Raw genomic sequence first — 25,768 nt, forward strand, 5'->3', positions numbered from 1 at the left:
TTCTTTGACTGTAGCAGCTGTGCAGGCGAATCTTCCCACAAGATCCATTTCAGACACAACAGGATCATGATATATGACACTTTTGGTGGCTCCCCACAAAAAGAAATCAAGGCTTGATAAATCCAGTGAATTCTGGGGCCAGGGAACCTTTGCACCACGCCCAATCCTTCGATGTGGGAATGATCTCTTCAAATGGCTACGAATATCCAGTTTAAAATGAGCAGGTGCCCCATCATGTTGTGCCTCACATTTGGTAGAACATCATCAAGCAAGCTGGTTAGAACATATCCCAAAAATATTAGATAATTCATGGCATTCGACCTGAATGATAAAAAGTATGGCCCGACTAATCAGTCACCGACCAAACCTGCCCCCGCATTAACTTTGAAGCATTGCTGCGCGCACACTGTGGGGGTTTGAGCCCACAAATGCTGATTGTGGTGATTCAATATGCCATCCCTATTGAATGTAGTCTCATCTGTGAACAACGCATAAGCTGGGAAATTAAAATCATGAACACTTCAAGACTTGCAGAAACCAATGTGCAAAATGCACATTCAGGATGATCATTGGAGAGCAGTAACTGAACCCTTTGGAGACGAAAAGCATGGAAGGATTCAGCGTTCAAGACACGCTGGACACTGGTATGAGACATTCTTAATTGAGAGGCAATGGCATATATGCTGGTCCTTGGATTACTCTCTACCACATCCAACACACTTTCTTCCCTCTCACGATCGACTCGCTTGGTGTCAATCGTAGCCTGCCATCACTTGTCCTGCACATCTGTAACTTTTTAATGACTCATAGTCGCACAAATTTTGATGCAGATGTGCAAACAAACTGTGGTATGCTTGATGTTTGTCGGGAAAGTGTTCTGGATAAATGCGTTCAGCGGCTTGCCCATTACCCTCAGCTATTTCACACACCAAAGTGCATGTCTATAAGCTCTCCATTCTTATAGCATTCCATGCTCTTCATATGGTACCTACTCCTCAAATGACGCTATCCTCACTTTCCATTAGCATTCTTCTGTACAGCACCACCTGGCGGTATACAGTGACATTTTTGGGTATGGGTTCCTATGCAATTCTTAATCTTCATGATGTGCCCTACCTCCTACAGAAATTTGTCACAACATTTATGGGACACACTGTATGATACATACAAACATGTATAAGAACACACACAAGTTAGTGCTTACATATTTTCCAACCAACCATGTTTGATAAATAAAAACCTGCCATCAAAACAGTGCAATTTAATGTTAATAATATGTAAGCACACAACACAGTGATAAAATGTTTACTTTGGTTTTACATAACTGCAATTCTCAATAAGCAGTTTAGTTTTTGTAAAGTATTATGTGAATTGGCTGATATCTCTGTGCACTTTGGAGGGGAGGGATTAACATTTTGGCAAGAACCTTCTATAGAATAACAAGCAGAAGAGTATTTTCATAATTGCTGGACTAGTTAATAGCATAGTAGTAAGGGAGCTTACTACTAGCTTAGGAGATCCAATTGTCAAATCCTGGTGGTGATGAATTATCATCCACCACTTTTTAGTTCAGGCACCATTGTAGAGTCATTAGGATTTTTGAAGCAGGAGACATGAAAAATGAGAAATGTCCTTGCTGGGACTTAAATCTGGACTTCTTGAACACATGCCATGTGTGCTACCATTACACCGTGAAGGCATGCGGAAATAGGGAGGAAATACCTAATACACTAATAAAAAAACTGGCTGCCAAATATGAAGGTGGAGATTATATGCTCATCTGCTGCGTGTGCTTGCATACCTGTGTTGCCACATACATACATTTACTGACATTATGGATTGCCTATTTTGGTGGGTTGCTTCATGAATACTTTTCAGGGAGGTGCAGATAATAATAAAAAAAAAAAAAAAAAAAAAAAAAAAACAATATAAATATAAAGAGAATAAAAATGGATAAAATTATTTTTAAAAATATTCTATAAAAGTCACACTAAAATAAATATCTACATATAAAATCCATCCATAAAATAATTACCAACAGTAACACATAATTCTCCCAACATAGTATCTGGATTTGCTAAAGGTGTTTGGGTTAAGCTCGTTAGAATGAGAGCATTGAAGTTTTTCAACTGAGAATGTTCCATTGGTTTTGGATGGGTTGTCAATGTTGATGATGCTGAAATATATCCAATCTAAAAAATAAGAAGAAAAAATGCACAGTATATTCAGATTTGAAAAACATAATTTATCACACAATAGTTTAGACTGTAAATAAAAACAATACTGATTTAAAGGAATCCAAAATCAAAGCAAAAAAAGTTTGAACATACTCTACAGAAATATGAGAGGAAATACAATATTTCAATAAAATAAACATTAAAATCTTAGACTGTTTAAAATTGACACTTATAGAGTACACACTAAGTTATTTAATATCCATTTTAATACAATATACATTATATACACTAAAGCAGTCCTCTCAAACTGGCAGCCCATGGGCTGCATGTGGCCCTCGAAGCTGTTTTATATGGCCCTTCAATGCATTTCAATTATGTATTTGTTTTAATAATACAATGCTTATAGATATTGATATAGTATAAATTCATTGGTCAGTGGATCACAATACAGTGTTTATAAATAGAAAAGCACTAGCAAACATTTCAGTAGTAATTACATTTCAATTGAGTTCAAATCTAGTGCTGGCACACAGCCAGAAGTACATATGTAATGCATATATAACAACACTCTAAAAGAACCCACAAAAGCAGTTATGGGAGAAAAGGACATTAATCATTGCATCTCAGATAAAGATAATTTAAAATATCAATAAACATTAGAAACATATAGAAAATATGTTTATATGTATATTTCCTAGTAAATGAAAATGAAATAGAATGGATAGATATGCAATGTTAGTTAAATGAAAAAAATTACATGCTTTGTATGATTGCATGCCAGGACACATGATTAGATGCATAATGTGGCACATCGGTATAACCAATAAAATTATTCGCTAGCCAAAAGTTGGTAAAATTTTTATATTCTGGTGTGTTCATTCCTCCGCCCCACAATTAGTTGGTACTTTTACTTTCCTTGAGTTAGTCTCAAGTTGGTTGAAAATTAATAAGTCTAACAAAACAGCCCGGTTGACCCATAATCATCTATAATCCAGGATGAAGTAATTTTTCTCCAAGGCTGCAAATATCATCAAACTCAAAATGCTATCTGCTGTAGTAAAAAATCGAGAAATGCACAATTATTAACATACAATCATTTGTATTTTTTCTGTATGCATCGATAAAAAATTTAATACATAAAGGAGAGAGTCTATTTATTTTCAAGTTTGTTCCACCAGCGAAGTTTTCTTTGAAAAATATGTTTTTCATAATTTGGTTATGTTAAAAGCAAATTACTCAGCAGTTAATTCAGCTTATTAGAAGGTTAGACGTATTTGAAATAAATGTCAATCCAGAAATTTAATACTTAACCCCTTAACTGAAAAGGGCGTATATATACGCCTTGCTCAGCTGATGCGTTAACTGCCCCGGGCGTATATATTCGCTCTTCTAAAATACTATCATTTGCTATGCGCTGCTACCCGTAAAATTATTTGCAAAGCTTTGGAATGCAACACCACAATGACCTTGACAATGTATGCGAAGGAGGATACTATTTCACAGAAGTGTGGGGAGAAATTGGAGAGAGGGGTGTGTCTAAAGTGGTGAAAGTAATGACTGCGCGGTATTGGCTGGTGTTGTTTAAGTAAAACGTATTTTTTTTAATTCTGTCCTAGGTTTTCGTTTACGTTTTGTAGTAGGTTTCAGGAATAAAGAAAAATATAACGGATGTTTCAAACCCATTTATCTTTTCTGAATTATTTTTTAATGAACTGCTCGTGTTTCATATTGTTACTGAAACTAACTGTTTTGTAGACGAGTATATGAACTAATACCTTGCAAACGAAAAATCGAGAACAAAATCGAGGCATTAAACCAGTTCAGAAGAAATATATGTTTTTTTAGGCATACAGATTTCACAAGGTATAACACTGAAACCTGATATTATACTTTACTGCTCTAAAAATGAATTGATCGAAACTCCATTGTAGGGATCTTTTTATTATAAAAACATCATTACTTACATCTTTTTATTATACTTTTACTCAAAACATTAAAGTTTGTGCATTCATTTTTTTTTCTTTTATTCTTTATTTTGTGAAAGTAAACAGTTTTTAGAAAGTAAAACTTGAACTTATTTCCCCCCTAATACATCGAATAATTTGCGTGCCTGTATGAAAAACCATGGCACTGGGAAATGAATCTTGTACGTTTTCTGCGGCAGTTAAGGGGTTAATGCTTTTGTATTATGAAATGTAACCAACAAAAATTTGTTAGATAGAAAATAAGCATGATAAAATTTAAATTTTTTTCCTTTGCATTATTATTTGTTTATATGTTTCTATAAGAATTTAGTAAAAGAAATTTGAAATTAAGTTAAAATTTAGTTAGTTATATGAAATTTTGTTTAAAAAATATGGCTTTTCAGTTGCTTTCAGGTCATGCATGCAACCTGCACACAGTTTGAATTTGAGACCAGTGCACTAACATCACTCAACATCAAAAATGAAACAAATAAACACGCTATAAATAATATTTCATCAATGACTGTTGAAAATTATATTAATTAAAATGTTCATTTGGAATAAAAATAGACTGAAATGCAAAATACACTAGTGACATCTATTAAAAAAAAAAAATGGGATTGTTAGGTATTAGGAAATGCCTACTGATAACATCACCAAAACTTTACTGGCACATTTTTGCAATGATATATATTTCCATCATCAACAGATCATAAAAATAGAATTTTTTATTTCCAGCAGCATTTAAAATTGCATCATGTTGTTATTCCTACCAGACTACAGCCTCTGCTTTCATATTATTTCTGCTAAATAAAAAAGCAAGTGACTTTTCTTAAACCATTTCTCAGTTCTTAATTTATGTCTTTGTTGGCAGATGTTGATACAATATTTTCTCTCATACATCTACCGGTGTGTACGATTTAAATGCATAACATAACGATATTTCGGCAAAACATCAAATGCCTGGAAACAATAAATTGATTCTGCTTCATATCTCAGCAAGTCTAGTAAACACATGATGCAAAATGCAGTAAAAATGAAGACAAAATGGAAAAACAATGCCCAAAGACTTTTTCAAAGGGAAAGATTCATGAAAAGTACAAAATTGATACAATGAAGATATGCACTTGCTTTGTATGAAATTACCATTGAAATGAAAAAAAGAAGCCATCGATACTCTCCTTTAGCCTTCAAAAAGAAGATACAAACCACAACAGAAAAAGAAAAAGAAAAAAAACCACTTCCTTCTAGGAGAATTTTGAAGTTTTTAGAGTTACCAAACAGTCACAGGAATCAGAGTCAGGAATGGCATTTTTGACAGTATATCGATAGGTGCCAGTTAACATGCAAGTACAAAAAACTGCATTCTGTAACACTTTTGGGAAAGAAAAAAAATAAAATAAATAAATGTAGCATCATTAGCACAAAGAAAAATAACTCACATTTCAAGTTTTTTCAAACATACACACTTAAACATATAATATATATGTAATAATCCGGTAACCATAGAAGAAAAATCAGCTTGCATTCATTGTGGCTGAGAGTAAAGGCTTACACATGAAGGTAAACATGAACTTGATGAATTTCCAGTCTTTATTTCCCTGCATATAAAAATCATCTCTAGAGATGTTTATCCAATCATAATGAAATCCAAGACATTTCTATGATTACGCAGGCAGCTTAGACAGGGAAGCAAAGAGAGGAGCTATTAGCAAGGAAGAAGATGGCAGAAAAAGTGACATAATTAGTTATCAGGGGTATTTATGCCAAGTTTGATGTACAAGTACAGCTAATGTATGATTCGTTAGTTAGTAGTGTTACATAATGTAGAAAAATCTCGAATTTGGGAGAAGAGATGAATTTTGGGGGGGGGGGAGGACAACACCAAACTTAGAATGTTAATTTTGAGGTCGTCTATTATTTTTTAAAACAACTATCCTAGTTTGTTACATCTTACATATATATATATTCTATTACATATAAATACACATGTATATGTATATACATATAAATGTAAGACATTACATGGCTATAACATCAAGATAATTAATTAATTAATTAATAGAAGCTTAAAACTAGATGCAATTCAGCTTTAGATTGAGAAGATTTTACTGAAAAACTCTACGTATCTTGAGCGATCCATGTCAGATTACTTCAGAAAATACAATTTTTTATAAAACTGTCATCAATCTAAGATTCAATTTTCCCAACTTTAAAGTTCAAATTTCCATGTTTCTCTTGAAACTATAAACCAAGAGACAATTTTGATAAGCTTTATGCACGGATATCACATCTAAATAATTCCTGAATAGAGCTGATGATCTCACTGATGAAAAATTTACGAGAAATTAAAAGGTAGTTCAACGAACATAGGCAAAATGCAAAATAATAATTATAATAATAATAAAACTATCATCATTTTCACTGTTTTGTCTTTGTAAAAAAAAAATCAATCCTTATTTACAGTTTTTCATGCAAAATCAAAAATTCTTCATTATTTTCACATTTTGTCGCAGTGAAAGAGCTATCATATCATGACTTACAATTTTTTGCTGTTTTTAGTTCACATGTGTTTTCATGTTATGTTTTAGCACTATTTCAACAAGTCTTCCTCAATTTTTTTTAAATCTGAAAACTGGCCTACTAGACTACTATACATATTATCTCATAAGAAATATGAAGGCCAAGAGGGGGAAAATATAAATTAATAATAGTACTTACATATTAGCACAACCACCTTTGCACAATTTGGAGATTTTTAAAGAAGAAAAGAGTGATTCAATGGATTTTTGGGTTGCAACTTACAGTGGATATGGCTACCTAAAGAACTGTTACGTTACATGGTTGACTGAATTTGGTGACTTCTGCTAAGGTGGTTGCAATAATACATAAGTTTCTTAATAATTAAAGAACATTTTAATAACAAAAGAAATAGAAACAATTCTAAGAAAATTTTATGTCTTCTCTAAAAAATTTAGGATACTTTATTATAAAAACACAATTATGAATTTTATTTATTATTTATTTAAGTGCACACACAAATAAACTTTAAAAGAAAATGTACATTATTATACTAGTTACACAATTTTAAAGAAACAAAAAATACCTTTTCATGATTTGTCCAGAGTGTCCAGTTACAGCTCCCAAGACAATACCCAGAACTTACAGCTGATACTTTTAGAGCTCCATATACATCCTAAATAAGTAAATAAATAAATATATATAAAAAAAAGTTAGCAGAACAATGCATCTGGGACAGGGAAGCAGGTCAAGGGTAACTGAAAAACACGGATAATACAAACTATTAATTTTTCATGCATATTGTATGCCATTATTTGTTAAAAAAATTAACAATTTTGCTTTTTTTTAGAATGTTTAAATATTTGTAGAATTTTCCTCCATATTTTTCAAGCTGCTATTTCATCATTGTAATCAAATCTTCTTTGGTTGACAAAGTCCAATAGAGCTTCAACCTTCAACCTATTGCTGTCTCAGGACTAATGTAATTGTCAGCATCTTCTTTACTTGTATTTTCAGTATCTGGAATTTTTCACAGAAATACTCATACAGGTGTTCACAGTATTACAGAGTTCAATCACTAGTTATACTTCAACTACTAAGAACATTAAGACAATGCTATGCAAAGCAGATCCAAAACACAAAGCTTTCACGGATATTTCAATACTCTGAAGTCACTCTCAATTAACAACTCACAACAACTGAGTTCATACAGTTTTCACCCAGCCGCCAAGATATTTCTAGTACTTTCTCCTTTGCGAAATTTGCCCACCAGCGGCCCAGCAGTAAAGTCGCAGAACACTGGTAGTTTGGTCCAAGGTTCGAATCCCACAAACGGGCTCGCTGCATTGGTGTTTTCGTGGTTTTCCCCATGTGTAACGTGTATACGAGCCAGTTTCCCTTAGAAAGTCCTCCACGAAAGCATCTCTTCCCTTAGGCAGATAACCCTAGTGTGCGTTGCCATAATTAAATACACCACACCACCTTCTTGAAATTACTGGAAGGCATATGAGGGATGTGTGTGTGCGTGATTTTGGCAAAGCCTCGAGGGCTATCTGCCTAAGAGGAGGGATGCCTTCGTGGAGGACTTTCTAAGGGAAACTGGCTCATATACACGTTACACATGGGGAAAACCACAAAAACACCCATGCAGTCAGCCTGTTCGCGGGATTCGAACCTCGGACCGAACTACCAGTGTTCAGCGATTTTACCGCTCGGCCGCTGGTGGGCCGCATATGAGGGATGAATACGGTTACAAAGTATCTACAACCAATTACAGTTATTCAATTACAATAACTATTACGGTGGTATAGAGACCAAACCAAAATGTTACCAAATGGTCACCAAAATTGGCGCCAATTTTGGTGACCATTTGGTAACATTTTTAGAATTTCAAGAAGGTGGTGTGGCGTATTTAATTACGTGCCAAATTTGGTGACAAAATTTAGTCGCCAAAACCGTTGCCAGCTTGCCGATATCTCACCAAATTAACGAGATAGCCATTTACTCAGTGTCAAATAGATTTACACATGTATTTTTAATTTTCTGGCACAACATCCTCTCTAGATTTTTCATGCTACACGATACAGAAAAATACAATAATTTCACATATAACTGCACTAAGATCATCCATCTATGCACAAAATTCATAATAGAACCAATAAAGATGAACTATTCCAGAATACATATTTTTCCTAGATATTCAGAAGGGATTTCAAAACACATACGAAAAAAAATTCTCTGATCATTTATTTTGCCATAAATGAAATCCAAGATCACAATGTTCTACAGATTTAGTATACACTTCTGATAGCTATCTGATAGCAGTACGAGAACCAGTCAATTTTTTTTATGAATCTTATACAAATTGTTATAACAATATATTTCAGGTACTAGCACTCTCTTCCATAATATAAAATGAATATTAATTAATAAAATATATAATAATTTCATAATAAATGAACAGAAATTTAATACTTTGAGAATGCATGCTTTTTAAATTAGGTACATATTTAACCTTGATCTAAGTTATTAAAAAATTGCTATAAAATAAATAACTTGAAAAAAATTTTTTTTAAACTTCAACATTTTAAAAATTGTTGTATTATACAACAGTTAACAATTTGATTCAAAAATATAATTAAAAATTATTGATATATCTCTTTGTTTAAGATTAGTCAGCCAATCGACTAGCATTTGAGAATTTTAATAGCAAATGCAATGCATAAAAAACTTAATGATAAAAATAATCCCATGAAGCCTTGATTTATTTTTCAAAAACAGCAGGGGAAAGAACTCATATATTTACTATAAGTAAACAATTATTTTCCACGATTTTTTTATAAATTTATTAAATGCCTGATAAAAATAACTGCATAGTCTAGATAACTAATTTTCTAGTTTAAGTTGCTGCATAACTACTTGTGTGTAATAAATGATCACTTATTTAGTCAAAGACTCTATAATTTAATTTTGCTTTCCTTTAAAAATCTAAACCCCAGCCTTACTGAAATGCTGAATACTGTACACATCAGAAAAAGCTTTATGGCCCAAGTATTCTTTTAGCACTGGCATTGACTATTTAACCCTGAAGTGGATATTCGAATTCCATTGACAGTGTAAACCTAAAAACTTCAAAATTTATTATGTATTTGAAGATTAACTTTATATAATTCCTTTGTAAGTCATTTGGTACTCATACAAAATTCATCTATTTTTCCCTCCTCTTGCAAGAAGTTCTGATTTATCTATTTTGAATTATGCCCTACAGCAAATTTTCTTAACGGAGAAAGGAAAAAATGAAGTTATTTATGCCAATGTTTTTAACAAGAATCACATAAAAATTAATGAACAATATTTTTTCAGTATTTTTCCATAATCATGAGGCACTAATTTTTTGTCAATCAAAGCTTCTCCAAATGAATCAAAACACAATGAAGAATGATTGGAATAATTACATAAGAGAGGTATGTACCAAATCCTTGTTATTTTGTTCTAATGTTAAAACTGGTGGATGCAACAAAATTATGTAAATTCATGAAAACTTATCCACAAAAAGAAAACATAATGTAAGCTGTGTTTTACCCTCACAAATGAGTTTTTGAAGAGTTCTTGCAAGAAATTAGAGAATGTTCCTTATGTCTGTTTCCAATCATTCCCTTTTTTTCTAGTATGGCACCAAAGCCATGGAGAAAGAAATAAGTCAAAATGTACCAATATGGCACCAGAAATGCATGACATGACTTTAGTGAAATGGTACCATTTCTTCAATACTCATACATAAAAACATAAATAAATATTAGTGTTTAATCACAAAAGCATTAACAAATCTCCAGGATTACCAGCTTCTGAGCAAAACCAATAACTTGCACTTTTGACAAACTACTGTTCACTTCTTTCATTGAATAAACTTGCCTCCATGATTTGGGTTTCATGGCTTTGCAAAGTGGAAGAGGCAAATTTCTGAAAATATATTATTATAACATGGAATCTCAATAAATAAATAAACTAGTAAATAAATAAATAAAAATTTACATTACATAAATGGCTTAATAAAATAGCTGCCTTAGTTTGCATTATATGTAATGATAAAAATGAAAGAAGAAGCTTACTTCAAAACATGTGGTTGCTTCCACCTAGATGCTGATTTTATTTTAGGCGTCCTCTCAATTAAAGTGACTAGTTCCTCCATAAATTGCCTATTTCAGAAAAGAGAAAAGAAAATTAATGTTGTCATACCTCTTGTACTAATAGAAACAACTGCTATTCCTATCAAAAGTGACTGCTCTCCTGCTTCCTCTTATATCCATCATTACTCTTCCATTCCTTAATTCTATTACATTTTTTTCCCTCTTCCAAACTAACCTTATGCTATAAAAAATGCTTAAGAAATATCTTTTATATAAATGTCTCAGAACCTGCTATACGAATTAAAGATAAATTCTTTTCAAGGTTTCCTTTAAAAGCATTTACTGCAATGAATAACCAAAACTTAATCACTCAGCCTGCAATGCACATATTTCACATATTGCCAAAGACTTAATGCAATCAGCATTGTAAGAAGGAAATATTTCATTTTCTTGCGGTTACTTCCAGTAACATCCTGACAGTTACAGAAATTTTGTTTCAAACTTTTCATCTTCCACCTTTTTCACTTTAATGTTTTGACTCCAACATCTTCAAAGCAGGCCAAAAATTTTAGACCACTACATTATATTATGCTATGCATTTATCATCATTGTGTATTTATTATCCATGCCCTTTGACAAGTATTGCTCCTAAGCAAAACTAAGAATTATTAACTGAACTTTGTGTGGTCTTATGCACTAAGTTGTACAGAGATTTTATTCAGCATTTCCTTTGTCTTTCAAATTTAATCAATCTGTAACAGCTTAACAACTGAACAATTTAAAAGAAACATTTTCTTAAAAATTTAAATCTGTATTTATTTTGTTATAATTCATCTAACTGATATAAAATAAAATATATAGCAATAACTGTTAATTATTTTATAAATGTTTGCAATCCTATTGTAATTAGTAATAAAAAAATGTTTCTAATGCTAAATATTATATTATGCACCTGGTACAGAAACATTTTCTTTTTTTAAACCTTTTTTCTTGCCTTTATTTTCACATCAGCAGGTTGAATTTGTCTTGCTGTGGTTTCTACCCATATTTCATTTTGAGATACTTTATGCAGCACATTTCAGTTTGAATTAAAGACTGAATTTTATTTGTTTTTCACATTACACTTATTTTACAAACATTTCCTATAGTTTTGTATTCTAAAAATAAATGCATCACTTGAGAAAATATATCCTACTTCATCAGGCTTTTTATTGCTGCATGGTTATTCTTCCAAAACTTAACTTCAGCCTCAAACTATACTGCTACATTGTACTCGCAAGAGTGCATGGAAAATAATTCAGTACTTTAAATTCCAAGGCCTAGATTTTGATTCCATATGCACTTTTTTTTTTTTTTTTAATTTTTGAGTATTTTCCTCTTTTAAAGCATTTAAAAAGTTTTCAGAGCATTTTTGGTGTGTTTTAATAAGTCTTTTGGACATTTTGAGGCATTTTTAGTTATTAAACCGAAAAATAAAGTCACTCTTGAAATAACATCTTCTCAGGTCCTTTGAACTCATCTTTACTAGTCATGTATGTTCTATCCACAGAAAACTGATTATATATGTTAGACCAACTGATAAAATAATGACGCTGATGGTCTTCACGTGTGCAATGTAATAATAGGTTTTCTGAATCCAGATTTAGCTGGCAAGATATTTTCTGCACTGAAAAAATTAAAGGAAATCTTGAGTACACATCAGATCGAATTTCAGGATCCTAATTTCAACTATTAAATCCTTATATGAGCAAAATATGGAACCTGTAAATGCGGTAAACTACATAGACAAATCAGACAATGTTTTAAAAAAGGTTAAAGGTAAAATTTCAAATGCTGCTTTTGATAAATTCAACAACGTTTTCCTTAAAAATTATTTTCAAACTGTGCAGAAGATATTCTTCATGTTGATAGGAGAAGTAAAGTCTTTTGAAACTAAAGAAAACTATGAGTGATACAGCTTCCTCTCCCCCCCCCAAAGTATGCTCCAATAACTGCAGTAGATGTCAAGAGAAGCTTTTCATGATATAAAAACTAATATACTCATAAGCAAAGATCTTTTACTTTCGAAAATATCAAGATGCACTTAACCAATTCAGTGTGATTGTAATACATTTGTGTAAGGTTGAAAATTCGGAAGAAAAAATAAAATTCAAGTGAGAGGTATGTGTAACTGAGCACATACCACTATCACTATGTGTAATAGTGAGAGGTATGAGCAAAGTAATTTGAGCTTTAATTCACTTATCAATGTTTATCAATTGTGTCATTTCATATACTATTATTTATTTTTAGGGACTTTTTTTAGTTTTTTATTTTGTTTTTCATTGTTTATTTTTTTAAGAGAAATTTCAGTGAATTTTTAAGTTATCAAAATTTGGACCCTGGTAATTACAATCTTTTCATTTCATTACATATCAGAATGTCGTTTTCCCCGATTTTTTTTCAAGCAGCAAATATCAAATAAAATGTAAAATTATAATAACTTTAATATACAGTCAAATACCAAAAATCCACCGACCTGAAATCCACCAACTCCTGACATCCGCATTGCCTGTCAAAATATAAACATTCAGTTTATAGGTTCCGGAAAACGCAACATTGAGTACGAAATATCGAAGAAAAAATATTTATCGAACAATGACGCCATATTTGCTGAATAATAATAAGTCATAACGGAAATGCCAAATTACTGACATCATGATAAAAGTTTTTTCCCCCTCTAATCTGCATCGGGGTAAAAAAGGAGACGATTCACATTGTTGTATTTTCTGAGCTTTGTTATTTCACGAGATTATTTGGTGCTGCTTTCTTTTTTATCCGGATATTTTGTGGATAAATTAAGAATATTTTAAATTTCAGCCCTTTTTAATACAATTACAGATAATAAATGCACTCATGATTTTACTGCTTGCAACGTTGAAAAACGTAAACACGTTGCATTGATGGTAATGCAAAAAGTGCAAATTCTGCAAAAGTTGGAAGCCAATACTTATACCAATAATGAATTATGGCTGGTTTATCGCGTGAAGCATGACGTTACCAGCTCTGCTGAAATAAAAGATGGAAGCAGGTGCTACTCCTCTTATAGCAGAATCATATGGAATTGCGACACGATTGTGTACGATATACGGAAAAATAAAGAAAAACAGTTGAAATTTTACAGTAACAGTGATTCTAACACCGGAAATCTTTGCATGAGGCGAAATCGGCAAACCTCGATGCTGTGTACATATAATAATACGATGAATAATATAATCCATTTATATATGTAATAATAATTCAACACATATAATAAGTTATTGCAATAATGTATATAATAATTTAATTAAATGTATCTAATATGCCTGATTTATTTTGCACTTTTAGTCTGAATATCATGATTTATCTTTTCTGTCCTGAAATCCGCAAAATCCTAAAATCCGCACAACCTCTAGTCCCAAGCTCTGCGGATTTCTAGACTTCTACTGTATTACAAAACACATTTAAATTTAACATTTAACATATTAAAAATATACATTATTCATATCCTTATTCATAAATAATTATATTTAATAAATATAAATTAGAAAATATTTAAGGTTTTTTAGTGCTTACATCTAACTTTTTGAGCCTATGTAGGTCACATCATTTTAGATGAATTGCAAGCAGCAGTTGTCATCAGTCTTTTGTTATAGCTCCAATGAGTAGATGTTAATGGCACAGACCATGCTGATTGTTATGCACAAAAACCATGCTTGTGCAGTGTCCTGGCCATGTTAAAAGGTGATATCAAACATTAAGTAGTCTGTGAAGCAGCCTTGTGATATCTCTTGCTCTCTACTGCCTGTCTCTTCTCACCAGATGGAAAATATACCGGTCATCCACTGCCATTGTTGCCCGTGGACGGCCATTGCTGAAAGCTGCAATAGCTGCTCCTGCCATTGGAATGCTCTTCAGGCTCATGAAGCAATGCTGTGAGAGATCCTGAACTTCTTCCCTATACCTGCCCCTCTTTAACCTTCTTCCAACTTCCTAATGACATGACCTTGTATAAAATTATCCTAATGATGTTTCTGCAACTACCTGTTGGCCATATCACACAGTAATAGCAGTTTGATGTTGCTGAAATTGATGTACACCATACAATAACTTTTACTGAATTAGAGTGCACACCGCCCATGTGCGACAGACACCCTTTCCAACACTCCTCCTCCCCCAAAGTCATGCGCCATATAAGTGCATGCCCTACTGTACTGGTCCCAAGTCTATCTCCTGATTGGTCTTTTGGTCCATTGTGTTGCCTTATTCCATTTTTATGCTAATTTCTTAGCCTCATCCTTAATTTTTGCATACCAGCATACAAAATCAGTCAAGTTTGTATGCTTTCATATAAATCAAGGAAAATAAAGAGCAAATATATAAAGATTTCTTAATCCTAACTAGAATAAAAAATAACAATTATTGAATCTCACAGGTACCTAGAATAAAACTGTTAATATTTCAGAACTAAATTTAATAATTTATATTAAATATAAAATATTAGTGAATAATTAAAACTCTTCTAACCTATTTACTTCTTGGCTTTTCCTTCTGCTCCAAACACATAATTTTTTGTTTCTTGAAGTGAAAGAACCAATATCAGTCACCCTCAAAATTAACAGGAGTTTATATAACACCAATCTATGATTGGATTTTTAGGTCACATCATTAAAACTGTATTTTGATACAGTTTTAATGATACTTTAAACTGTATTTTGATACTTTTTAACTTTGTCAGAAAAAAAAGTGATACCCATTCTTTGAGATGCTTAAATAATAAAAATTAAAAGTGTTAATTGCATTTTTATCAGTCTTTGTCAAACCTATATTACCACTTTTCCAAAACAATGATTTTACTGATATGTGACTTTTATTCTGGTACCAAAGCTGCCATGACGATTTTAAAAGCAAAATTTCCGTTTTTACTCAGTCTTTTTTTTTTTTTTTTTTACTTGCATAAAAAATTAAGATAAAAATATATTTACAGGTGCCCCTTGGCGAAAATTGGCGATTTTTAACGGCACACAGATACCGAGTTTGTGCAATTCTTTGGCTTGTGTAGCATCTTGGCATTTTTTGTTGAAAAATAGCCGCTACACAAAGTAACAAGACAAAGAATTGAACAAACTTGGTTTCCATGTACATGTCGACCTATTTTCACTTAAAAAAACATCAGAGAATTGCACAAACTGGGCATTATGCACTCCCTTGACTTTGTCCATGTATACATCAAACTATATTCACTTAAAAAGTCAAAGGAGCAGCCAACAAAAACTATATAATTTCAATAAACTACATTTTAAATCAAACAATGATATAACATACAAAAGGAAATTCATCCTTGCACTACACAAAGGAAATATCCACTTACCTTATTTACGAATTCACATGTGTTCAGTCAAAAACTTCCGAAAATTATCTGAACTAGAATCTGTATACTGGCATTGCTACACAAATTCACAAATACAAGAGTAAAAAATATCCTCTCGTAGTGCCATTATCATTCGACCATACGCATTTCTTTCCTACAAACAGGACACTTAATAATGGCGACTAAGTAAACCTTCATTTACAGACCAGTCAATTAATACTGTTTTTCTCTTTCTTTCCAAACATACAGAAACTTCAAATTAATCTTACCTCATTCAGCCATTTTATCGTGTAAACCACAAAACAAGCAATATACTTCCTAACCAACACACACCATGAGCCCTTACAAACCTTTTCCCATAATTCAAATTTTCTCGCATTCATGCAACCGATTACGTCCTAATAGAGTTTCCATAACATTCAACTATTCAGGATACCATAAATGAAAACCAATAAAGGAAACAACTTCGCAATAATACAAACGACACCTTTCAATCCACTCTAACCAAAATTTATTAATAAAAACAAGTTCATATAGAAATACTTGCCTTCCAATATGAAGTGTGGGTTCTGTTGCATAGACAACACCTTTGAAACCTGTCCCTTCAGTTATATAAGGTAATGCCATCATACTCTGATAATTAGATATCAAGATGACATCAACTTGGGAAAAATCTACAATACGCTCCTAAAAATAAAATAATTCACATTTTAGAAGAAAAAAATATATAATTTCATTTGAAATAAAGGATTTAATCCTCTAAGTATAACGAGTTTAGCACTCAAATTTCACAGTTCTTCAAAATGTCATGAATAAATGGTATTTTCTTGCTTATAATTTTAAAATGACTCTTTCACTTTGTACTTTGATTCCTTTTCTTCCAATACATATCCAAACCGAAATCAGATACATTAAAATTTTCATGCGAGATGATTACAAAAGCCGCTTTTCTATACAGAATTTTCCGTCTGTAATGCTGAAAGGGTTAAACAAATAAATTCAAATGAAATAAGAGCTATTTCAGATGGTTTTCTGTTACTGAAGGGCAGTTGTATAAATAATGATAAAAGATCTATTGCTGGCATATTGAAAAGAGACCATGCTCATAATGTACCTATTAGCTGAGGACTGGACCACAGATTCTTAGCTATTGCATTAAACAGGAATCTGAAGGTGCATCTACATTTTCATATTCTTACCATTCTGTTGCTATATCTTTTCCATGTGCTTTCCAGGTGCAATTTAACACAAGAGTTTCAGTGACTAAGTAGAGAAATTTTTAGCATTATTACCTAATACATCTCTATTTGCAATTTGATTAGCTTCATTTTTTTTTCCTTCTATACCAGTGCTAACTTTAACACTGAAACATTCAAAAACTGATTTCTATTTATCATATTTATAATTAGTTTATAAATAACAAATGTAGGTGTTTGGAACTTTTGATGGCTGAAACTGCTAGATTATAAGCGCAATCTAATTATTATTTATGTAAATTTTTTAGAAAATGAATCATCAACAGCTTTACAGAGTTGCAATTAGTTGTTCTTGGAAACTGTTTTATTTTTTTTTTTAATGCTTTTCAAAGAATGGATTACTTTAAGAACTTCCTAATGAAAACTGATCTGTATTTATACTGCACATCAGAAAAAAGATAAGCAGCCAGTCTGTTCAATTGCAAGTACTTGGGATGAATTGTCTGCATTTTGTTGGTTTTAGTTCCTGCCATAAGTGTATTTGATTTAAAAGAAGAGCATATGGTAAAAATGCACAACTGTACCCAAATATAACAGCAGATTTTCAGAATGTTGCATTCTGCAATGCTGGAAATACATATTACACTTTTAAATGCATTTATAAAGGAAAATAAATAATAAAGACACATGGGGGGGGAAGTGCAAAATCAAACAAACATTGGAATCAAACTGAAAATTGAATTTCTATACCTGTAAATATATTTCTCATTTAAACCAGCACATGAATAACACTGCAAGTAAAGTATTTCAGTAAAAATAAAATTATTCAATTAAAACTAATTTTCATATTTCACTTCATGCATCATATGGTATTAAAACAATATTAATATGGTGATATTAGGAATGGTAATATTAGCATGGTAACATTAAGAAGTAGAAGATGATAGAATCATGTTAAGCATCTCAAAACTATAGATAATACATTACAAAAGGGAAAAAAATCATACCTCAGGTGGGCAAAATTCAGGGCAGCTATCAACAAAAACTCTACCACTGCAATCCTTCAACTCCTGTAACAAAACAAATACAACATAAATACTCAAAAAATTAAAATTAAAAGATTTTTTTAATCTGCTTAAAATAAATACACTTTATAATTTAATATTTGATAATAAAATTATTTTCAGGTAATTATAGATATGCAGTTTTTTAGAATATTTAGTAAACTTAACATGATAACAGACAAATATAAAATTCAATTTCAGCTAACAATAGGGCACTACAGATGATAAATTTTGATGACATTTAACTTGATATTACCAGAGATTAAGCAAAGAAAATTATTGCTATAATAGTAATTTGTTATAGCAACCACTCCATTATGATAACTCATGCAAAAAGTCCCCTTCTGAATAAAGTACTATGGAATCTCTAATTAGCAGACATTCATTAGGCCAAGACTTCTGTTCATTATCAAGCACTGTCCTCTAAATGGAAGTACACTAGTATCCTACTTTAACAGTCCCAGGATTCAGGATGTGTCAGTTAATGCTGAATATACACTAAAACAGGATATTCACTAACAGAGGTTCCACTGTATATTCAATCCATATAACCTATAGCAATCACTTGCTATAAAACCTTTTGTCTATAGGATGCAAGCTCTAATTTTAATGAGCATCGTTCATATTAACATTACATATTATAACAAACAATGGAGAAGTTTCCTGCCCAAGAAGAAATGCTTCACGAAGGACTTTTTAAAGAAACTAATTTTATTATCTTGTAAATAATATACATATGTAATTATTCATTTGACTAAGAAACAAACACCACTTGAAATTGCCAGTATTCCACAGCTGTGATCAATCAATTACCGATGAGCCTTCGTCATGATTACTACATTAATGAACAATTTAGCAATGAATATTGAAATGAATGTCAGCCGAAGATTACATTCATACGTTTGCCTATTCCACTACATTAATTTACTACAGCTCTCAATAACTCTACATAACACTTCAGATACACTACATGTTTTTTCTAACCATATAATAAAAAGAATATAAAAAAGTCTTTCCTCTTTTACCTGAAAACTTTCTAACAATTTTATTCCTTTTCCTGTTTCTTTCTTTTTTAATTCCCTTCATATAGCATGTTTTTCTTCCAAATCAGTCATGTAGTCTTGCCATGAAATTTTAAGAAATCTTCTTATCTTCAGTTATGTCATTCAGAATTTCTTGTTGCTGCTGCTGCATCATGAATTATTCTGAGCGCAGCTACAATAATCTCCTCAAATTTTTTTAAAAACAAAGTTGAATTAACGGAAATTCCACTTTCAATGGATACATTAAAAAGAAAAATGATAGAATTAATTATGTTTCTAAAGAAGAGGATGGACAACAGCATATTAACAAGTGGAAAGGAGAGCTGTAGGTTGATAAAACTAATCAAGATATGAGATGGGTAAAATATTTTCCACACACACATAAAAAAGGAAAAAAAAAAAAAAAAGAAGAAAAAAGCACAAATTAAAATATCTTTTAAATTGCTTTTTTACAGAAGGGTGAAATTTCTTTTTTTCTGGCTGCCACTTAAAGAAATTATAATTATCCTGACTATCTGAGATCATTTTTCAAATCCCTGATTTTTCAGGTGAGTAGAAACTGTATTTAATACTGAAACTATAGCTGAAATGTGAAATCCAAAAACCTTACATAAAACAAGGACCTCCTTAACTGTACAGTAATTTATGTGGTACTTGCAATATGATCTACATTTATTAAATACAGTTTCTGCAGATAAGTCATTGGAACATCATATTAATGAACAACAAAATTATTCCCAGAAATACATTGAGGGATATATGCAAAAATCCTTCCAGCAAATGGAACTTGTCTGTATGTATTACAATATGTACTTTAAATGGAAGTTAAATTTACTCATAACCTTAAACAGATTTTAAAAAAGGTCTAATAATAATATGTGTGTGTGTGTACATGAAAATGTTACTAACTACATTAAGTCCACAAAATGTTAGTTTGAAACTCCAATTAAATCATCGTAGAAATGAATTCAAACTTACACCTTCAAGCTGAGGATCAGTAGTATTTCTAGGAGTCCATGATGGCAAATTAAATAATCTAGAGCTAAAAAGAGACATAAAAACCTCCTTAAATTAAGGAAATATCCTATTAAACACTTCTAATTGAAACAAAATTATTTTTAAATCAAAACTTAATATACCTGTAAACTAAAGGCAATGGTAAAAACATCAAAGCTGATGTCATGTCAAGACCACAGTCTAACATAATTGTGGTTCCTTTGAATGTTAGAATACTGCATGGTTTGTTGGGATGTGCACTTAAGCAATACTAAATATAAAAAAGAACTTACAATAAAACTTTAGTACTTCTATCAAAACTATTATTTTAAAAAATTCAAAAACAGTACATAAAAGGAAAATTAAAAGTGAATACTGTAATGAATAAAAGATAACATCAAATAAACTAAATTATATACAACCAAAATATTTTGTATCTTCTAATAGTATATAATTCTTTAATTTAATTAAAGTTGACATTCATTATTGTAATATTAGGTACAAAAGTTCCCACACTGAACAATATATTAAAATTTATTTTCAGTATGGTATTGTTTTTCTTTAGGATATTAGGAGTCACTGTAATGAACATGAAATAAATAATATCATCAGCAGCACTGACACGACAGCCCCTTGTCGGCCTTGGCCTTCTTCAGAAGGCTTTTCCACTCTACCCTCTTCCAGCAACTGGCCTCCAGTAATTGATTTTTAGCATGGCAAACCTCATCCAGGCAGTACCTCCATCTTTCTTCTTTCCCCATCTTCGTCTAGATCTCCCACGAACAGGAGTTGCAGTAAAGATTTTAAGAACCATTCTCTCTGCATTCATTCTCAGGAGCTGACCTGCCCGTCAGCAGTTTGAAGCTATACTATTTACGCCATATATTATTCTCTAAAACAGCACCAAAAATAGTTCTTAGCTGTGGAGTCGGGCAGATTTTGGGATAAAAGGAGTTGCAGCTGGAGTCGCTAAAAACAGGTTGACTCTGACTCCAATTTCTGTTGGAAAATTTGAATTTGAAATGAAATTAAAATGAATTGAAAATTAATCACAAGCTGAGTTATTATTTTTATTTATGGACTGTATACACTAATAAATAGTTATTTTCTATTTTATTGACCTATTAATAAATAAATATAAGGGAAGAGGATGGATGTGATATTTGCCATTACTGATTAAACTAATTCATTTCGTTACAAATCTCACTGGTAAATTTAGGTAAGCAGCAATAGCAGCAAGAACTTCTAAAATTGATGCCATTCTTGGGAAGCGAGCAGGAAAAAGAGCAATTATTGATCAAACAAAGCAATAAGAAAATATTTGATGATAAAGAGGCTTTTAGAATTAAGAACTTTTTAGGAGATGTAGATAACCCTAATGTTTTACTAACAGAAAGACTGTGAAATGATCTTGCAGAATTGGAAACTCTTCTTTCTATACCGTATACAGCCACAAAAAAAGCTGCAATCTGAAGAACTGACAGCTAAGAAGGGGATGTTTGTTCTTTCTGAAATGGAGGGCTTATTGCAGAAGGAATCATTCTTCAATGAAGAAAAGGGACACTAGATTGCTAGACAATGAGATCTTGCTGGGTTCAATATATGGAGATTTGAAACACCAAATTTTCTTGGATGACGAACAAATTGAAAAGGCAAAGAAAGTCATCTATGAACTTTCATTAAGAATGAAATTATTCTCAGAACAATTGGAAAATTCGAATCAGGACAGTCAAACTGCCAACATTGCAATTCTCTATCATCCTTTTCCATTGATGAATTAGATTTTGAGAAATATTTTTGGATAATATTGAAAAGGCTAAGGCAAAGCGAATGAAATTAAAGAACCAAGAGCCTTTAGATATTATAAAAATGAAAATTACAAACAAGATTTCTACACGACCTTTGAAGAAATAGAGAAATATGATTGTGCTTGCAAGACACCTCTTTTGGAACTTACAAAAATCTATCCTGAAAAGTTAAAAATAAGTAACCCTAACAATAAGAGCTCTTCCTCCTACTTGAGTTAGTGTGGAAAGACTCTTCTCAGCCCTGAAGTTTATCAAATCAAATCTATGGCCCTCCGACAAAGAAGATCTTGCTGAAGATGTACTGTTTCTTGGAAATAACTGATGCCAGTTTTTCGATTTCATAATAAATGCTAATTAATATAAACAATTTGCTATGCCATCAATTTTTTTTTCTGTAGCATCTATTACTTCTTTTAAATTAAAAAAAATAACCTGTAACCCATGTGTATATGTTTACATATATATATCTATGAGGGAGTCGGAGTCATTAAAATTTCAAGAGTCGGAGTTTGCATCAGAGTCGGTCATTTTACCTACCGACTCCACAGCCCTGTTAGAATCTTCCTTTCAAAAATCACCAAGGCTCTTTCTTTGCCCAGAGCCCACATGGGTTAAGACTACTTTTATTAATACCTTGCATAATAGAATAGTAAATAATGTACTAAAGACTAAGGGACAATTTCAAAAATACTCAAGTAGCATAATGCTAGTTTCAACATCCAAATTTAAAATGATATACATTATTACTTAGAAACATACAAAGAGCCATATTAACACGGCATTACTCGCACAAGAAAAACGAACGGGATTGCTTGTGCTGAGTATGATATACCCAGGGCGGTTTCTTCCTCTCTTTTACCATTAAATCTGCACAAAATATAAAAGAACAAAAACATGGAAAAGAAAATATAGTTTTAAACATATATTAAAAACTTTATCTTTAATTTGCACATTTTAGGCAAAAGGATGCCATATGTTCCATGCATACATGTTTTTCACATTTTTCACAGACCAACTTAGCTTTTCTGTCTTTTTATAGCCCCGCATTCAGCACATCTTTTATATGTCGTCTTTACCTTCTTAGCAGGAGGTGTATCGGCCTCGTTGCCCAGTTTTACTTTTAGGCTTTGTAGGACCATTGCTTGTTGACTTCTTATCTTCTTATAATCTTCTATGACTTGAAATGAGCGTCGAACCCCAGTAAGTGGTTTCTTTGTTGATAACAAAAATTATGGGTGCATTTATTGCAACAACATTCATAACAGAATTTAAAAAAGCCGTAGGCCAACGACTTTTTTTTTTTTATCCGTTAAATACGTTGCAGCCATTTCATCCACGACATCCACAAATTATATTTTTAGCAGACATTCTAACATTTCCACAGAATTTCATTTTACTTCACTTTTTTATATTATTTCCTAGAAAATAGTCACTTTTATTTGAATGAGAAAGATTGCCCTCTAAATCAGATTCTATTTCAAGCGAAGATTCGTGTTCACTGTTAATTTCTTCATCATCCGCCTCTTCATTATCGGAAAACTCATTACCTTCCTCAAGACTTTCTTCAACCAAAGAAACAGTATCAAGTAAATTTCTTAAATGTTGCATTTCTTCATCATAACTTCGAAAACACGCCATAACGAGAGTACGATTTCAATGTGTACTCAGAATTGTAACAATAATGCTCGCATTGGGTGTGACATACTCTGATTACAAGGATATCTATTTTTAGAACTCTTTCCTTTATTCTTCCCTTCCAAGGTTATGACCTTGGGGGCAGCTACAGGAAAAATCATCCATTTTTAAAAAAAGGTTGGAGAGAAACAGCAAACAAACGGAGGGGGTGGGTATGACATACCCAGCGTGATCAAACCCAGGTTAAAATTTCCTCTTTAATCTTGTGTAGTTCATTTAAATAACATTTCGATGCACTTTTACATACACATAAGTCACTTTCATTAAAAAAAAACATCTTGAAGAAAGTCAGCTGTCATAAATTAAAAGTCTTAACTAATTTAACAGTATTCCTTCCTTCAAAACTGGAGCATTTGTCGAGTGATAGAATTAGCAAAATTCATTTTTCTTTAAAATATACCATTACTGGCACATGTCAATATTGACTAATATTAAAATATTAACTATATCAATAGTATAAGTTGTTAAATTGTTTACTCAAAATATATTTCAAGCTATTCCTTAAATGGGGGAAAAAAAATTATTACATTATAAATTATGATACGTGCTTGGTGCAGCCTTTATTAACTGTAAGGATTTTTTTTATTCTAACCAATTATTTTTACTAATTCAGAAGTCAAACAACAAAAATCAGCGTTATATTTTCAAATTTTCAGAGGACTAGTTTCGATGGTTTTACCGAACCAAAATCATCAGCTGCAAAAGCGCAAATGAACAAGATAGGATATAATGATCAGATAAGATAAGAAAGCCTATACAAAAAATAAGATAGTGGTGCCATCTGTTGATGAAACTAGAACTAAAACATAATTTCTTTAAAGGCAAAGATGGATTGGAATTAGGATCGTTAACTGGAACAGAAAGATTTTTTTTGAATGTGAAATGCCTCTAGAAAATCCAGTTCTCCAATGGAAGATGTTTTTTTGAATAATTTTGGCAGCAGAAAAATTGAAAGTGTGATTTTCAGACCAACAATGTTGAGCAACAGAAGACTTCTGTGTTTCTTTTTTTCTAACATATGCCTCATGTTCCTTGACGTAAAATTTTAAGGCTCTCTTAGTTTGGCCAATGTAAGTTAAACCACACTGGCAAGGAATCCTATAAATACCCCAGGAATTCATATCCGGAATGGGGTCCTTGAGTATGGAAATCGGAATTTTATTGATGGGAGAATAAACGACCCAAAAGTTAAATTTCTGCAAAATATGTGCAACTTTATAGCTAATTGATTGAAAGAAGGGAATGACAACAGAATTTTCATAATCTCCTAAAACAAGAGTGTGCCTTTTAGTGTGTTGAGATGAGAATTTTTTAACTGCTTGATTAATAATGTTGGGTGAAAAGCCCCTGTCAACAGCTATTACTTTTAAATAATTTAGTTCTTCATCAAGGGATAGTTTGGAGGAGCAAACTCGAAGAGCAAGGAAAACATAGGAATAAAATGAAGCTAACTTTTGTTTAGTCGGATGACATGATTTAAAGTGTGGTGGAAGGCAAACCGATGAAGGTTTACGGTAAACTGTAGTACTGAAGTTGGATCTGTTACGTGTGACCAGAATGTCGAGAAACGGAAGAGAATTACAAGTCTCAAGTTTAAAAGTGAACTGAGTAGCAGGATCAATAGAATTCATTATTGAAAGAACTTTATTTATATCCTCTTTACTACCTTCAAACAGGGTAAAAGTATCGTCTATGTAGTGGAACGATACCGGGAAGTTTAAAGTTTCAAACAATTTTGATTCATAATAATGCATGTAGATATCAGCCAGAATGGGACTGAGGGGGCTAC

At 31.8% G+C, this 25,768-nt stretch overlaps 1 protein-coding gene across 4 annotated transcripts in view; it reads right to left on the reverse strand.

Annotated features, from left to right (window-relative positions):
- The window catches only part of IntS9 (integrator complex subunit 9), a 75,842-nt gene that overhangs the window by 42,453 nt on the left and 7,621 nt on the right, over window positions 1-25,768 (reverse strand). For 2 of the 4 annotated variants that reach the window (XM_085811372.1, XM_085811373.1), the window contains exons 2-9: window positions 20,620-20,747; window positions 20,459-20,522; window positions 18,381-18,443; window positions 16,725-16,864; window positions 10,771-10,857; window positions 10,501-10,621; window positions 7,248-7,337; window positions 2,036-2,192 (exon numbers count right to left, since the gene is read on the reverse strand). In XM_085811372.1, the coding sequence (XP_085667498.1) occupies window positions 2,036-2,192; window positions 7,248-7,337; window positions 10,501-10,621; window positions 10,771-10,857; window positions 16,725-16,864; window positions 18,381-18,443; window positions 20,459-20,522; window positions 20,620-20,747 (850 nt within the window). Of the gene's footprint in view, window positions 1-2,035; window positions 2,193-7,247; window positions 7,338-10,500; window positions 10,622-10,770; window positions 10,858-16,724; window positions 16,865-18,380; window positions 18,444-19,462; window positions 20,417-20,458; window positions 20,523-20,619; window positions 20,748-25,768 lie in introns of those variants that run through there. The other 2 variants (XM_085811375.1, XM_085811374.1) reach the window with 2 other exon arrangements.

This window comes from Stegodyphus dumicola, chromosome 2 (genome assembly GCF_044657685.1).
Source record: "Stegodyphus dumicola isolate Sdum_Otavi_A_Nest chromosome 2, ASM4465768v1".
NCBI lineage: Eukaryota > Metazoa > Arthropoda > Arachnida > Araneae > Eresidae > Stegodyphus > Stegodyphus dumicola.